The 13398-nt window shown below is 33.6% G+C and overlaps 1 protein-coding gene across 1 annotated transcript in view; it reads right to left on the bottom strand.

Annotated features, from left to right (window-relative positions):
* The window catches only part of trx (histone lysine N-methyltransferase trithorax), a 55802-nt gene that overhangs the window by 22707 nt on the left and 19697 nt on the right, over positions 1-13398 (bottom strand). The window contains exons 24-36 of the mRNA XM_080166360.1: positions 12898-13325; positions 11794-11935; positions 11095-11475; positions 10292-10379; positions 6784-6903; positions 6104-6385; positions 5754-5842; positions 2998-3100; positions 2434-2527; positions 2127-2212; positions 1414-1542; positions 1020-1082; positions 672-769 (exon numbers count right to left, since the gene is read on the bottom strand). Coding sequence (XP_080022486.1) covers positions 672-769; positions 1020-1082; positions 1414-1542; positions 2127-2212; positions 2434-2527; positions 2998-3100; positions 5754-5842; positions 6104-6385; positions 6784-6903; positions 10292-10379; positions 11095-11475; positions 11794-11935; positions 12898-13325 — 2103 coding nt within the window. The remainder of the gene's footprint in view (positions 1-671; positions 770-1019; positions 1083-1413; positions 1543-2126; positions 2213-2433; positions 2528-2997; positions 3101-5753; positions 5843-6103; positions 6386-6783; positions 6904-10291; positions 10380-11094; positions 11476-11793; positions 11936-12897; positions 13326-13398) is intronic.

Consider the following 13398-nt stretch of genomic DNA (forward strand, 5'->3'; position numbering starts at 1 on the left):
TGATTTTTGGTTAATTACTTTACAATTACATGTTTGACATATTAAAAAAATATGTTTTTCACTTTTTTTAAACTCAAATTTAAAATGGGAAGAGGTCGACTTTTCCCCCTCCTACCTTAAGTGCCCCTAGAGGCTTCTAGGGGGGCGTATCCGCTAGTATTTAATATTAGAAGTACATATTTTGTTAAAAAACTAGTTTTAGTTGGTATAAACTCTTAATAATTTAATTAAGAAAATATTCCTTTATTAGATTCTTAGAACATGAATTCGGTATATTAAGAGTTATTATGTATTGTATGTGCGAAGTCTTGCAGATAAAATTAATAAGTAGCAAAGGACAAAAGTCATTGATGCAAATACAGACAAAGTGATTTTAAGAGTAGATGTTTACTGGTTATAGATAAAAAAGATCATGAAACCTTTTACATACATTCTTTACAATGGTTCACTTACAGACAGACGGACTAAGAAAGTTATGCTAATTGTTTCAGGTAATTTTTACTTAAAATTTCAGCCGTTTATCTTGAATTGCATCGTAAAAATTATCCCAGACAGTCACAGACAAGGTTAACTAAAAAAAAGCTTCACTACTTAATGATGGGTTCATAATATACAGGAAGGCTTTTTAATAGTCATAGGCAAGTTTTTAAGCTAAGCTTGGGATTGGTTTCCTGTCGGGTGTTGGTGGACACAATTGGGTGTACACGTTGTTACTAACCAGCTGTACATCATCATAGTACTGTAAAGTTTGGGTCTGTACTTCATGTACCTAGATAGATAGATAGATAGATGGGTAGATAGATGGATGGATAGATATATATATGGAAGGTTGGATGGATGGATAGATAGATACATTATTGTATAGATATCATATTAGATAAATAGACAGAAATTACAGATAGCTATGCTAAAACTGCTTTTACTCGATAGATAGATGGATAGATAGATAGACAATAGACATACATTAGATAGCTATGCTAAAACCGGTTTTTTTTTTTACTGGCCTAGGATAAGCATACCTTAATTTTCTTGTTAGCATTGAACCATGTTCTAACTTCCAACACATCACAACCAGAACATTCCTAAAAGAATTGTTTTTTGTTAAAATTATTTGTGAAGATTTCCCTAACCAACTATTGGGGTGTTATTTGCCTCCCCCTCCCTCTCATTCATTATTTTATTTTTAACTCTGCTGATGAATGATGTTATCGTTGTCTATTTTGTTACCAAAACAAGGCTATTTGCTTTCAATCGTAAGTCATTAAAACTAAGCCTGTCCTATGCGTTATTTTAGTAAGTAATTAAAGCGAAAAAAAAACAGATTGCCTCTAAACTTTTCCGCCAATATGGAATAAAACAATTCATACGAATTTTACAATAAAATATTTCCGTATACCGTTGGAAAAAAGTTACCTTGGTTTTAAACGGGCTTTTTCTGGGTGACCGGAATGTAGCCACAGCTTTATTGAATCGTCCTATGCTGTTGAAACTTGGTGATATGGTTGGATTTGGCTTGATAACACTGCTTCTTGGGTGGGATTCCTAAATAACGAAAATTAACAACAAAATGTCTAAAGGTAATTAAAAAATAACTATATTAAGCAATTTTCCCAACCCAGCGATAAAAATGCTTTAATTAAGTTGGTGTTTTCATATCTAAAAACTTAGTAAAGTCATCTACCACCCTTCCCTCCTTACATTTCCTTTTATATTGTAAGATGAACAGCTAATCTAAAATTAGGGTATATCCGTCAATGCGTACGTATTCCAGTACTTACTTATTGATACATCCTTTATTTTAATATGATATTAATACCCTTGCACTCGAATGGCTAAACCATCCTCTTTTGCAAAAATACTCACTACTTTGCTTGTAATATTACAACCAATGAAGTTATACCTTTATTTTGTTGCGCTACTTCTGTTCATAATTATGCTTGTAGCAATTATAGAATATTAATAATTTGTTTCTTTAACTATTAAATATCAAATACACGAATTTTAAGTTTAATTAGGTAGATATCTGTCTTAAATATGAATTAAGTCTAATTGAAAACAAGGAGAATTATATTCTTGAGTAGAGCAACAACAACAAACTAACAATATTTTATATCTCAAAAAATTACCTGTAAAATATTGGAAGATTTTTCTTTAATAATTTGAAGATTTTCTTTATTTTCTGAAGGCTTGTGCAATTCTGACATTTCTAAACCTAAATAAGTTTTCATGGAATGAAAAAAAATACTGTCCTTTTATGTTACGGCAACTAAACCCAATCGTAGAAAAGAAACATAATTTTATTTTATTTTGAAGAATAATTTGAAAATCCGTCAAACATAATTTTAGTGATAGACAACAAAAATATAAAAATAAGAGAGAGTTAATCAAGCATTACAAACAAAAAAATCTATAGAGTACTAGAAAAAGTCTAACCTGGCCAAAGTTTCTTAACTTTTGCTGGACTAATGATTTCATCTTGGAGGGTAGAATCAAATTCATACCGCTTGCTAATTACTTTCTGCTTCTTCTAAAAAATAGATTAATACAAAAATAGTTTTAAAAAAATAAAGACCAATAAAATGATGGAAATCCAAAATATTGATCCACAAATTACCCTCTCATTAGATTACAATCAGTGGTTGAAACATTTGGACACTCAACTAAATGAACAAACCAATGAAAATTCAATTAAAGTCCCCAAGGTTCTGAAGCCGTAAGAAAACATTTACAATAGAGAACTAGTGTAATTAACAGCCCAATGTTCCCTCCCTCCCTGTGGAGAAATATAATCATAAGTAGAGCAGCAATTACAAGCTAACAATAATTTTATTATTTTATCTAATACCATAAGTGTTAGATAGATATAATAATAATATTTTTAAAAATATCAAGAAAACATAGAAAATAGCATAAAACTATAATATATCAGTAAAAAAAACAAAGCAAAATCAATCAAACAGACAAACATCCTGTTACTTTTGATAAAAGGAAATTTACCTGGTAGTTGGATAAAAGTTGTGTATACTCTAGTTCAGAAGTGGTAGAATGGTCTATAACTAGGGGGGCTATTTCATCTATTTCTATTACAGGGGCTACTAGCCTAAATATATAAAATAGATTGATAAATAGATCTCCAATGAAAAAATAAGGCCTTCAATGCAATGGTTTAAATTGAAAAGTTTGAACGGTGATAGTTTAGACCAACCAATCAAGAGTATCCAATATTTTTTATTTAAAAATGAGAAAAATATTTCTCGTATTCATTCGAATCCGGTGGATAGGAACCGGTTCTCATCCATACGAAAAAACTATGTCTAGCATCGTATTATATCCAGCTTTCTACAAATATAAAAATGTACAAAAACTGGTTTTAATCTTAAAATTGTACATTCCATATCCGCGGAATGCCGTTTATAATACGATGCGAGAAATAACTATTATGAAACTTTGGGATATAGTCCAAATGTTACATCCTTTCCTGAAATCTACTATAGTCAATACTAGCATAATACATAGCAATAAAAAGAACAAATAAACAAAGAACGACAATAAAACCGAGGCTAGAGGCGCAGCAACCAACCTCCGAAGAATAGTAAGATGATATTATACATGAATAAATTAGGGACACGATACTAAGAAAATTTGGTGTATTATTTCAGACTAAAGGAATATTTTTTAATTGTTATCATATCCTTATTATTTAGTCTATGATTGTCAGGAAAGAAGGGGACAATGGAATGTTGATTACGCTAGTCCCCAAAGTTTTTTAATAACGTTTTCTTATTCGTTGGATCAACAACTTTGGTGACTTTAATTGGATTTTGATTGGTAGGTTCATACAGTTATCAGTACCTAACTTATTGTTATCAACAAAAGGAGAAATTTTGTGTATTTTCATTGGAAATGTACAATGTACATCAATATATCGGCCATTGTCTTATCCCTTCACATCCCTGATAATTATTCAGAAAAATATTAATATTTTAAGTTAATAAAACTATAACAATAATGTTCATTAGTAGTGCAAATTTACAAATAATATTATTAGAATAGTAATTTAGTGTTTCTTGGTAGAATTTAGATATATTTCAACAAAATAGTGAAGTCTAATGAGAAGCTTCATTCTGAACGAAAGTTAAATTTGCGAGTCTGTGTACCAAAGTATCTCGCTAATCGCTTAACTCATATGATTTTCGTTTACAGTGAAGCTTCTCATAGTTTAAGGGAAGGTTTAAAACTATTGAGGAGAAGGATAACATCAGCCTCTCAAATAATTTCGCTCCTACCAAATTTTTTTTCATCTATTCTTTTTAAAAGCGAAGCTTTTCTATAATTAGGATCGGTCCGTTCGTCCGTACGTCCATCCGTACGTCCGTCTGTCCGTCACAGAGAGATAGCTTTTTTCGATAATTTAAATAGGTTAGAATTGTCCTATCGATTTCAAATTTTGCAGGGTGATTCTTGTAGTAAGTAAGGTACGATTTAGAAAGCGTAGCAACTCTATAATTATTATCAGAATGTCCGTACGTCAATTTCAAACATGATGATTTTTTACTTTTTTAACAGCAAATTTTTTAGGTGATCTAATTATCCGATTGATCTTATTTTTGGTATACTGATTCCTGGGACAGCAAAGTACAATATTATAAGCTAAGCAACTCTATAATCTAGTCTCTAAAAATGTAAGTATGTCCATAAAGATTATTCTGTATCAAGCAGTTTTTCATCAAATTTTCTTACAAGTTTGCTTCGACTCTTATACATTTATATTTTATATTCCTATTATTCAGTTCTGACACTATACAAGTGTTAATGTCCGTTCGTCCTACCGTTGCAGAGCTTCGCTTTTATGGATGTTGTCATCCTTGTTTTTACTAAAATTAAAAGTGGGGGTAATCCCCTTCCCCTTTCTTCAAGTGTCCCAAATAGCTACGATTCCAACTGTATGACAAATGGATGACTCTGTCAAAATCACGTAATTTAAAATACATTTTAAATGGTTTATGTTGACTTATAATAATTATGATTAAGTTTGCATGAATTACATATTATTGAAAATATATTATTTTTAGTACATAATAACTATGTTGATATAATAACAACACTTACCTTGTAGTACACGTGTATGTAACTATCTTGGTTGGATCTAGGACAGACCAATATAAGAGAGGTTTTTTAATGCAACCATCTCGTAATCAGTGAGCAAATGACACTTAGAATTCGAATTTCGATCTAAACTTTTGCATGAGTAATCCTTGATAGGTCTATTGTCCCTAAATCGAACAAAAAGTTGGAAAAGTAACGGCTAGCGGCTCAGCCGTTCAGCCGTTTTTTGCCTATTTTCAGGGTAAATCCATCATCAATTACGTAGGAATCAACTTTTTGAAACATATTTTTGGTTTAATTCATGTTAAATGATAGCAATAACCAATTTTAAAACTTCTAGTACCAACAGCTACCGTCTAGAACCGTTTGATAGCGTTTTGGAGTAGAAAAGAGAATTATGTTGAGAGAGGTTTCGTGACTAATTTGCAATATAGATATCAAACAAATGGCAAAACAGATGAGCCGCCAGCCGTTAGCCGTTACTTTTCCAACTTTTTGTTCAATTTAGGGAAAATAGATCTACCAAGGATTACTCATGCAAAATTATAGATGGAAATTCGAATTGCATTAAAAACCCCTCCCTTTAGTCTCATAATATTATTATTTTTAGTACATAATAACTTTGTTGATATAATAACAACACTTACCTCGTAGTACACGTGTATGTAACTATCTTGGTTGGATCAAGGACAGACCAGTAAGATTTTGTCACGGTTAGGCCAACGGGGATTAAAACCTAAATGAAAAATTAAATAATAATAAAACATTGGTAAGGTTCATCGTTTGATGAAAAGAATCTCGGAAATGGCCCGAGTTAGTGCTTCAGAAAATCCTTATATTTCAATTTGGTTTTATGTTATTTTCTTTTTTTTTCTCGTATTCATTAAACCTAAACTTTGTAAAATTGTGTTATTTTCTTTCAAGTAAAGATTTTTTGCAGGAGTTACAAACGGACATACTAACTTAAGGAGTAGCTGAAAACAAAATATAATCTAACCTCAGGCCTATCCGAAGCCGGAACAAGGACACCAAAATCCGAGACAACCAGATCGCCGAGCGCAAACTTAACATCCCGAAAATCCGCGAGTCGATTTTTCGCGTTTCCGTGCTGTTTTCTCTTGAACGTTGTCGCGGCATTTTCCGCCTCGCTGGTTGTATTCGTCGCCTCCCGGTCAATGAAGACGCTACGGTCCACGGCGAACGTGATGATGTTTTCTTTGCTGGCGTATTTCTGCGCGTGCTTGTAGCAGTACACAGATTTGTCGCTCTTGTAATCAGCCTAAAATGAAAAATAAAATTAGTTGTATAAATTCCATTGCAAAATTGTCTAAATGAACGATAAGGACTTGATTATAGAGATGATAATTTTTATTCCAAAAATGTTATGAACAGAACAGTTTTAACACATAAAAAATTAAGACAGACAGACCGACACCCTAATCATAGAGAAGCTTCACAAAGTCAAGACGACATGTTGATATACATATTCTCTTATTCATTGGCTAAAAACATTGAGAATATTTAAATCTTGATTAACTCGCAGTATTTAAACTTTTCCATCAATAATTTTGATCTAACATATGGGATATTGTTCATGAATTTTCGTCCATTGTCTAATCCCGTAAAATCCCTACGAAGAGTAGACTAGCATTGTTACTAAAACCAACAAGTACAAACCTTAGCGAGGACACCACAGCCAAAATGATAATTGTTTGAGCAGTTAGTGTGACAACAACCCACAGAGGCGCCTCGCTTCGTACAGTGACTGCATTGTAACATTCGACTTCGGGACAAGGCCTGAAAAAAAAAACATTTGTAAGATTTACATATAGAACTGCAAAGGATATATTTTCATCCAAGTGCCTATCGAACACTGACCCCCCCCCCCCCATATTCTAAAATAAATTAAAACATGAGGGGGGGGGGTCGTTCCCTCTTAGGTCTTAAGTAGAACGATGTCTGTCTGTCTGTTTGTTTGTAGCGAAGGATCTCGCTAACCGCTGAACCGATCAGGTTCTCATTTATAGGGTAGCTTCTCATAGGTCCCGGGAAGGTTTGTAAATATTTTCTTGGGGGGTGGGACACCCCTAACCTCCTCAAAAAATGAAAAATACCCCCTTCCCATAATTTTTCTTTTTCTTTTTGGAAGTAAAATTAAAATAGTGGGGTTGACAAACCCCCCCCCCAAAAAAAAAAAAAAAAATCCCCCAAAATGTTTTTTTTCTTTTATTTTCTTTAAAATCCAAAACACGAAAAATTATAAGTTTGATCAAACCTCTTGGGGCAAAGCCCTTGAGGCTAGGGGCGAAGCCGCTAGTTTAAAAATAAGGCAAGGTGGCAAGGATCTGTGCTCTACTGGGCAAATCGACTATTAAAGCGTTTATCTGGAAGGTGTTAGATATACAATTTAATTAAGTATAGGAAGAAAAACAAGTACTTTTGAAGACAGGATTGAACATACCTGCAATTACTAATAGTAACATTAAATTAATTATAGGTCAGATAATTGATTATGCATTATTTGCTATTCTATTTATGCTTTTAGCCTGTCATGTTTAAAGTAATACCTATCTCGAAAACTGGAAATAATGATGGTAATACTAAAATTACATGATTAAATCTTATTAAACTAAAGTGAAAGAAAAGTGTTGCAGAAAGGAAAAACTAAAAGAATGAAAATGAGAATTCATTCCAATTTTGTAATCGAATTTTAAGTGTTCCTACACTCTTGCTAATAAAACAAGAACAATAATTCCAAAAATAGCGCAATAAATGGTGATAAAAGAATTAGCAATTGCCAATAAGGTAGTTTATTACAAGGATTGGTTTCCCGTGATTTTTGTGCCTTTAGACCTATTAACATGGCCTTACACTATATTGGATTTAAGCAAGAGATTTAAAAAGACAAATTTTTTTAAGGTTGTAGTGAAATAAACATCAAAGAACAAATCTTTTAAAATGTTTTAATAACAATCATATTACCTATGTATTATAGTGATGAAAAATGTTGCTATGTTATATAAATGCATTTAGCTGATTTACAAGAACGTTCTACTGTCCTTTGGGTTAAAATGAGTCAAGAGTGGAAACAATTCCTGTCAGTTTGGAAACCGGGATAAATATTTCAGGGCTTTCGCTTAAAGATCCTCTCGAGCGCTGAAAACCACCTCCCTCTTCCTATTATTTAAATAAATTGAAAGTAAGGAGGAGAGGTGAGTTTTTCCATGTGTGTTGTTTTTAAAATTTAGGGCAGGTTAGGTCAGGAAAGCCCTGTAGGATTAGGGCTCCCCTTAGGGTTATAAATAAACAACGCCTATTTGATATTCTTTTAAAACTATATATATATCACTGAAAAATAGATGAGAAAAGAATTTGGAGAATGGTTGGTTGGTGTGAGTGACAGGAAGAATCAACCATTCTTTCTATTCATAAAGCATATGGACATAAGCAGTGCAGCAATAATAGATGAAGTAAAAACAGTAAGTTTTTTATACACCATTTTATAATCCTATCCTATTATATAAAGTAGTAAACTTTTTTTGTCTGTAGCGAAGGATCTCGCTAACCGCTGAACCGATTGGATTCTCCTTTACAGGGTATCTTCTTATAGGTCCCAGGAAGGTTTTTAACTATTTTGGGCGAGGGTACCACCACCCTACCAAGAAAAATCGCCCCCAGTAAAAAATTACTCCCCTTTATCAAAAAAATCAAAATTAAAATAAAAAAAATATTGGTTTTGGGATTTAACTCCACCTCCTCAAGTGCCCCTAGAGGTCTCTAGGGCGTAGCCGCTAGTGTTCATATAAAGAACATGGCGGAGAGACTTGCCAACAAATATGGTTTAATGGTAAAATGGATATACTGGAAGGGGAAAATTGTCGTCAATTGAGGTTGCTAACATGTCAGTTTTTCACTAAGTAGAGAGGATGGGTTAAAGGGGGTGGATTATGAGTATCATTATGTTAGCCAGCTACGAGTTTAACTTTTATTTGAGACCTTGAAAATCTGATGGAACGCCTATGTAATACTATATCTATAATACAAAGTAGAACGATGTCTGTCTGTCTGAAGCTTAAGATCTCAGTAACCACTAAACCGATCGGATTCTACTCTTCAGGGTATATACCTATTGGTCCTGCGGTGGTTTTAAGCTATTTTCTTAGGGGGGTGGGACACCCCCAACCCCCCCCCCCCAAAAAAAAATCCCTCCCATTTTTTTTTTTTTACAAATTTTACGAATTTAATCGCAAAATGTTTTCCTGCTGGGTAGGTGCGAAAATTTGTGATCCGTTCTGCTGGGTAAGTAATAGAAGATGTAATTATACCTCTTGGGGCAAAGCCCCTAGAGGCTAGGGGCGAAGCCACTAGTTTTTTTATAAAGTAGCAAGGTTTTATTTGTCTTTAGCTTAAGATTTCCATTTTGGGGCAGCTTCACATAAGTCCCGGGATGGTTTTAATCTATTTTATTTTTGGAATTAAATCTTGGAATGGTTTTATGCTCTAGTGATATTTAAAAGAAGGCAATGTATTACAAAAACTAAGAGGAATAAAAAAAAATAATATTAGTACCAATCCCCATTTTTTCTCCTTTAAGTTCTCAACAATCAAATCTTAAAGACGCTTGAAAAAGTTACAAGTGAAAGATTTGAAAGTTAAAAAATCTAATATTTTTTTTTATCTTTTTGAAATCGCAACTACATAACAGCTAGGGTCGTTGTGGTTTTTAACTTTAAGAAGAAAGCTTCGAGGGGCCGGCAGGAGAGGAGTTTTACTCTTTAAGCTGAGGCTATACCTTACAAATTATATGCGGTTTACCTTAAACGTCTAAGTCGAGCACAGAACTCCCCCTTTTTGTTTTATATTAAGTCAGGTTAAGAAAGGTTAAATTGGGTACTTGGTCCCCCAACGGGTTAGGTCACCACGTAAACAGATCTATAGTATAGATGTATATACAGACAACTACCTCCCTTCATTTTTCAAAGACCTATTTCGTCTGCTTCCAAACTATTTTCTGCTTCTTGGCTGTGTTAATATAAGCGACACCATTGGTTTATTTTTAATGACCAAATAGAAAGGTTGCACAAGGTTGATGCACTGGGGAGATACAGTTATTTGAACATTTCTTCTTCTAGTGTTTTCCTCTAATACCAAGTAACCTAACCTTATGCTGTAACTAATGAATTACCTGATTTAAATTTTGCAGGGAGCCATCCATAGCTTCATACACCTCATTACTCCACAGTCCACAATTTATGTGGATCCATTCATCCAATCTAAAAAATTAAGATTTGATTTATTTTCATGAAAAAATATTCCCATGGAAGGAATTAAAACATCCACAAGTAGCGAAGCTCATACATAATATATATTTACTAAAAAATCAAACAGTAAAAATAAGTTAGATTTAAATGCTTGTTAGTCTGAGAGCCGTGAAAGACAATTGCAGACGCCAATCCATTATTGCAGCTAAAGAAATACAATTCCTCCATTATAAAACACATCCCTGGTAAGGACGGGAATAGTTATTTCTCACATCGTATTATAAACAGCTTTCCGCAGATATAGAATGTACAATTATATGATTAAAACCAGTTTTTTTAGCCCCGAGGTGCCGAAGGCACGGGATGATTGTACATTTTTATATTCGTAGAAAGCTGGATATAATACGATGCTAGACATAGTTTTTTCGTATGGATGAGAACCGGTTCCTATCCACCGGATTCGAATGAATACGAGAAAGTGAGATATAGAATCTTGGACATGAATAAATAAAAAATAAGAATGAATACATAAAGGATGAACAAAGAAAAATTTAATTTTAATATCTAACATTAAGAGTCAGAAGATTTAACTTAAGACGAGAAAATTCAAAGTATCTTCTATTAAACTCTAGTAGGTATAAAGGGCGGACATTGAAAAAATTAATTAAAACAGATATTGTTTCCACTTACACCCCCCCCCCCCTCCCCACAAAAAAATATGTTTTACCTGTTATACAAAAGTCGACCGGCTCCATTTTCCGGTTTATCCCCAAAATCGCCACAAAACATGCATTTTCGTTCATCCTCAAGGTTATAGTCCATCGAAGATTGAAAGTCGTCTTTGCTAGTGCATTTAACATCGTTTTCGTGAAGTGTAATGTCGTTGTTGATTTTAGAAATATCGTCTTCTTTATTGATATTGATACAGTCTTCTTTTCTTACTTCGGTAAGTGGTTTAACTTTAGTGTAACAGTAAGCATGATCTTGGTTCATGTACATTCTTGCCTGTTGGGGTATTTGGTTTAAATTGGTGGGACAATTCCACCATGGAAATATGTTGTGTATTTCTTGAACGCAGAATTTGTAAAACTCTTTTCTAATATAATTTCTGAAAAAATAAGAGATTGTTAGAAAAAAAGAAACATCCATAAAAGAAATTTAAAAAAAAAGAACCTAAACAATACTTTCAGAAAGTTGACTGACTTCAATTTTTAGGGGAGGGAGTTACCATTAGAATGTAAATTACAAAGGTATCCAAAGTTATATAACCATGTTATCTTATTCATAGGCTCAAAACTTTGGGTACCTACGTGCTTTTAATTTTTTATTGGATGATTTCAAACATAAAGAGTCCAAACTTCTAAATATTTTAGAGACCGTTGTTCAAGCTGTCCTTGGAGAAAAAGAAAGCAATAAAACTATTTACCTATTATTGTGAACTAGTTGAGTATTGTTGATAATACTGAGAATATAATTGTGAAGCTTGAATACTGACAATGGTTTGTTTGAGCTGCAGAGCTTGGCCTCCAACTCTGCCAGGCAGAACACCAAGTCTGCCTCCTCTAATTCTGTTAAGAACAAGTGGCTTGCTTAAAATGTTATATTTATATAAGAGTAACAGGATGTACCTATGTCCGTAGCTTAAGATCTCGCTAACCGCTGGACTGACATGGTTCTAATTAACAGAAAAGCTTCTTAAAGGTCTAGGAAAGGTTTTTAACTAGTTTGGAGAAAGGTATCTCCACCCTCCTCAGAGGAATTGCACCTGAAAAACAATACCCCTCCCTTAGAAAAAAGACCCCACATGACACAAGATCTTTAAAGCGTCCACGCGTTAGGGAGTTTTAGTAACTTGCCACAATAAGTAACACAAGGGCAGGGTGTCGGAGCCGTTTAATTTTGATGCGGCTCCGGCTCCAGCCCCGGCTCCTACCTTAAAATTAATATATCAACTTTTGTTCATTATTGAAATTGATAAAATAAAATAAAAAATATAAAATATTTTGCTTTTATTTGATTAAAGCTATATAAAAGTAGAAGGATGTGTGTCTATTTGTTAAGTAAGTTAGTAACAATAGTTTTTCAGTTTTATTATATGGAAATAGACCGTTGCCAAATTATATTATTACTTTAAAAAATCACTTTTGGCTAATCTGGAGCCGGAGCCGTTTTTAACGAAAAATACGGCTCCGGCTCCACCAAAAATGTTGCTGCTCCCGGCTCCGGCTCCGGAACCCTGCACAAGGGGGTTTAAAAATTCAACAAAGGAGAAGTTTTGTTTCTAGTGGAATCCCATGTTCAATGAACGGGTGCAACTAATTTCCATGCAGTTAGAACTTCTAAACACTTGCTGTGCAATCAAAGAGTTGCTTCATTAAACTTTTAAAATTAATACCTATACTTAATGCAAACGTTTGATAAAGAATATTGTCTCATATCAAGAAAATTTCATTTGAACCTATTGAAAACCCATGAAAAGAAATTGCCCTTCAGTGAAATGTCAAAAAAAAATTTTAGGCAAGCCACTGACCTAATTCACTTATCACTGGATTCACTATGGCACTGTGGTGCTTGTCACTAGCAACAGTTTCTAAGTTATCAATATCACTATCATCATTAACAAATGTCTCTATGCTATTAATAACTTTTTTACTATCAGAATGTTTTGTTAACTGCTCTTGTGGTAATTTTAGTTGATCATTTTTGGCATCATCAACACTAATATCGGCAGTGGTATTATTTATCTCTAAAGGTTTAAATACATTATTTTTATCACATTTTGTAGAGAAAGAATTGGTATTCGAGATGGCGTTGGGGGAGGGTCGGTTGTTATGGGAGTTTTGGGGTAAGGTTAGGCAAGGGGTTCGGGCTGTTGCCTGGGGGGGTTCGTTGTTGCTGCTGCTGCTTTGTTGTGGTCCCAACCAGCTGTAGGAGGGGGGTGTGGGTAAGGTGGAGGGTCTGAAATTAGATCGATTAAAATCCATTTCTTCAGAACTCAGGAAAAAGAGATAATTCTCCTAAGCTAAATATT

This window comes from Acartia tonsa, chromosome 7 (assembly GCF_053477335.1).
Source record: "Acartia tonsa isolate MP-2025a chromosome 7, ASM5347733v1, whole genome shotgun sequence".
In the NCBI taxonomy this organism is placed as follows: Eukaryota; Metazoa; Arthropoda; class Copepoda; order Calanoida; family Acartiidae; genus Acartia; species Acartia tonsa.